General features: G+C 37.3%; 1 protein-coding gene across 1 annotated transcript in view; it reads left to right on the top strand.

The window, feature by feature from the left end:
* RUNDC3B (RUN domain containing 3B) overlaps positions 1-3,169 on the top strand; it is a 70,590-nt gene that overhangs the window by 40,548 nt on the left and 26,873 nt on the right. Inside the window, exon 7 of the mRNA XM_072413417.1 lies at positions 612-790. Within this exon, the coding sequence (XP_072269518.1) occupies positions 612-790 (179 nt within the window). The remainder of the gene's footprint in view (positions 1-611; positions 791-3,169) is intronic.

Below are 3,169 nucleotides of genomic sequence, written 5' to 3'. Positions count from 1 at the left end.
CCCAAGACACAACAGTAAATGAGAAAGTATCTCCAAAGAGAAGGGAATTCCTCTTTTAAGCTCTGTACATGCACTCGGTTAGTCACTGGATTGTTGATCTTGTCCACGGATGGAATGGAACAACAAACTGCATTGTGTTTTATCGAAAGGGGTGACTATTGTAAAATTTCTTGACCCTTATTTCATTGTGACAGTGCTCAGGGAGACAAGAAAACTGAATACATCAAACAATTCCTAACAGGGTTTTATTCCTTCTGAAGCAAGGAAATAAAATTGTCTATAGATATACTTTAAGGAAAAAAACCTCAGTTAGAGAATGTTTATCCCTGCATCTCTCCAATTGACTGACTCCCCATGATATTGCAGAACCAATATTCCGTTTTTGGAGGCAGGGTGGGGCCGTCCAGTTCCTCCACTTATCCCCAAAGTCCACATTTGTCCATTATGATGGTGAAAGACTTATGGCGGCACTGGAAATGGATATGGTTAATTAAAGCTATTGCTTTACAGTGTTATTTAGAATGAAAGGTTCACTTTAATGTTACGTGTAGGATGAACTTATGTGGATCTTTTGATCAGCAAGATGCAGTCTGGAACAATGAGGTGATTAGTCTGTACTGTTCTCATTTCAGGGTTATCTTGAAGAATTGGTTCGCCTTCGGGAAGTTCAGCTATCTGACTCAGTATCTCAAAACAAGTTATTACTACAGAGGATTAAAGACATTGAAGTGAACCACAAGCTGGAGAAAGAACAGCTAGAATACATAATTGTAGAACTCCAGGACCAGCTGTGAGTATGAGAAAAAAAAATGTTCTTTGTACAGTACAATGAGGTCAAGTGGTCTATGATAATGCAACATCTTAGCGGTGGGAGACATGGGGTTATGGGTCAGACAAAAGTGATCATTTGGTTGTAGATGGTGCCTGGTTTGTTCAGTTACCCTTGTGCATTTCATGATCACTGTATATAAAAAAAAAAAAATGGTTCATAGAGAACTCTCCTCAAAATTATTCACTTGCATTGCAAAGGACAAGAGGGCACTCTGAGTCTGGAGGAAAAGATTTTAAATCCCTGCATACAGAAGCGATTCTTCACAGTAAGTTCTGTGAAAATGTAAACATGAAAATAAACAGAAAATGTAGGTATTCTCAATAAGAATTTTTGGCCTATTCTATAGATTGCTTTAGGAAAAAGCTGGATGTATTTCTACATAGAATATAACTGGGTGTTCAATTTTCAAAGCAATGACACCATAGCCTGTTGATCCAGCGAACATCCGCTTGAATTGGGAATTTTTTACCCATTTTATGATAATTTTTTCACCTTCCTCTGGATCAGCTCTGTGTAAAGTTTATTTTCTAGAATATGCTGGTTTTCTAGTTTGTTTATTCTCTGTGTGGTTAAGTTCGATGGATTTGTCTTTTGCAACCGGACTCAATATGCATACTATGTCTTGGATTCTTAGCAATGAAATCTCCGAGCCATAAACCCAGGCTCTAGATCTAGGTATTTTAGAAGACTGTGGGAGTGCTGTTTGTATTGTATTAGTGGCTCTGTAGGTGTTTGCAGTATGTCGGTGAAAATGCAAATTCTACACAGACTTGCTTGTTACTATTTTCTTAATATTCTAAGTAAAGAAGCTTTGCACAACACTGTACAAAAAGAAGCCCTGATGGAACAACAGAACAGGTAATGTACAGTGTAACAATATGGTTACCTGGTTTTATTTATATGTAGGGATAAAGAAGTGCCAATGGGAAAAAAGTTTGAGACATTTCAGTGATCAATCGGAATATATTGACAGGTGTATTTCCTGTAGCTAATCCCCTTCCGACCTACTTCAAGCTAGATTTTCCATATTTTTTTTAGACTCATATGGTGGTGCTAAACCCACTTAAAATGGTACAGAATTCTAATGTGAAGGTATAGCTGCCACTGTTATTAGACTGTTTATCATTGGCTTTTAAAAGGGAAGCTGTTTCACATCCACAAAACATTTCGGGGGAAATTATGGAATGGTGTGAGAAGAGGCAATCGTAACAAAAGGAAGAAGCTCTGATAATAACTGGGGTTTAAAAAAGAAAGGTTAAGTACTATGGTACTGCAATTTTTGTGGCAAGCAAAACAAAGTGGCAAGTGGAAAACCAAACATTATGTTTATGTATGTGGTTTGTTCATTCATGAACATCCAACTTTTTCCTCTATTTCTAGAAATTGAATGACAACTGTCAATCATGTCAAGGCAAATAAAAAAAAAGGCACCAATAAATCTGAAATATAGCAGTTTTATATTCTATATTTGTTTAGTCTACAAGGTCTTATTTTCAATGGTATGGTGTTGTGTTGAAACAAACTTTTCATTAAAAAAAAAAAAACTTTACAGGTGAAAACCCTTGATCCCTCCCTAAACCAGTCCAGTAGGTTTCGCGTTGTCCTATCTTAAGTCTTATTTCCATCGCAGACAGAACAACAGGTATGGCCGCCTTCTTTTTCCAGCTTCTGCTCACATCGCCAGATCTCTGAGATTGGATGTCTTCCTAAAAATGTTTAAAAATAAAAAGTGAGGATCTCACTGCGCATCTGTAAATCCGGCACTTTGTTGTAAAAAAAAAAAAAAAAAGTCCTTTATGACACATGCCTGATCACACCAAGTGCAGAAGGAGCAGCTCACAGCCTCCTGAAATATGTAATGTATGTATCCCAGGAGGCTGCAGGTTTGCTGCAGGCTGCGGCAGTAAAGACTGAAGGGAAGGTGTCCTCCGTAAAAAAATAACCACCATTAGCCACCTCTTTATTATAATTTAAAAAATGCGGTGATAAGGCTATTATCAGAATTAAAACATATGTGATTATGTGATATGTGTTTTAGGGCTATTATCAAGGTGGCATGGTGGCTAAGAGTTTAGCATTCTGGCCTTTTCAGTGCTAGGTCCCAGGTATAATAGTTTTAGAAGACTGGTTCTCCAAGGTATGATCCAAAATACATGCAGTTATATTAATTGGCAACCCCCTCTAAAATGAATTTAAACTGTATAATGACATATGACTATGGTAGGGACATTAGACATTGTGAGCCCCTTTGAGGGACAGCTATTGATATAACTATGGACTTTGTGAGGTGCAGCGTAATATGTTGGCGCTATATAAATACTGAATAATAATTGAAAC

The sequence above is a fragment of the Pyxicephalus adspersus genome, chromosome 5 (assembly GCF_032062135.1).
Source record: "Pyxicephalus adspersus chromosome 5, UCB_Pads_2.0, whole genome shotgun sequence".
NCBI classification, from domain to species: domain Eukaryota; kingdom Metazoa; phylum Chordata; class Amphibia; order Anura; family Pyxicephalidae; genus Pyxicephalus; species Pyxicephalus adspersus.
Note: the sequence above shows the minus strand (reverse complement) of the source record. Positions and strands in the feature narration are given on the sequence as shown.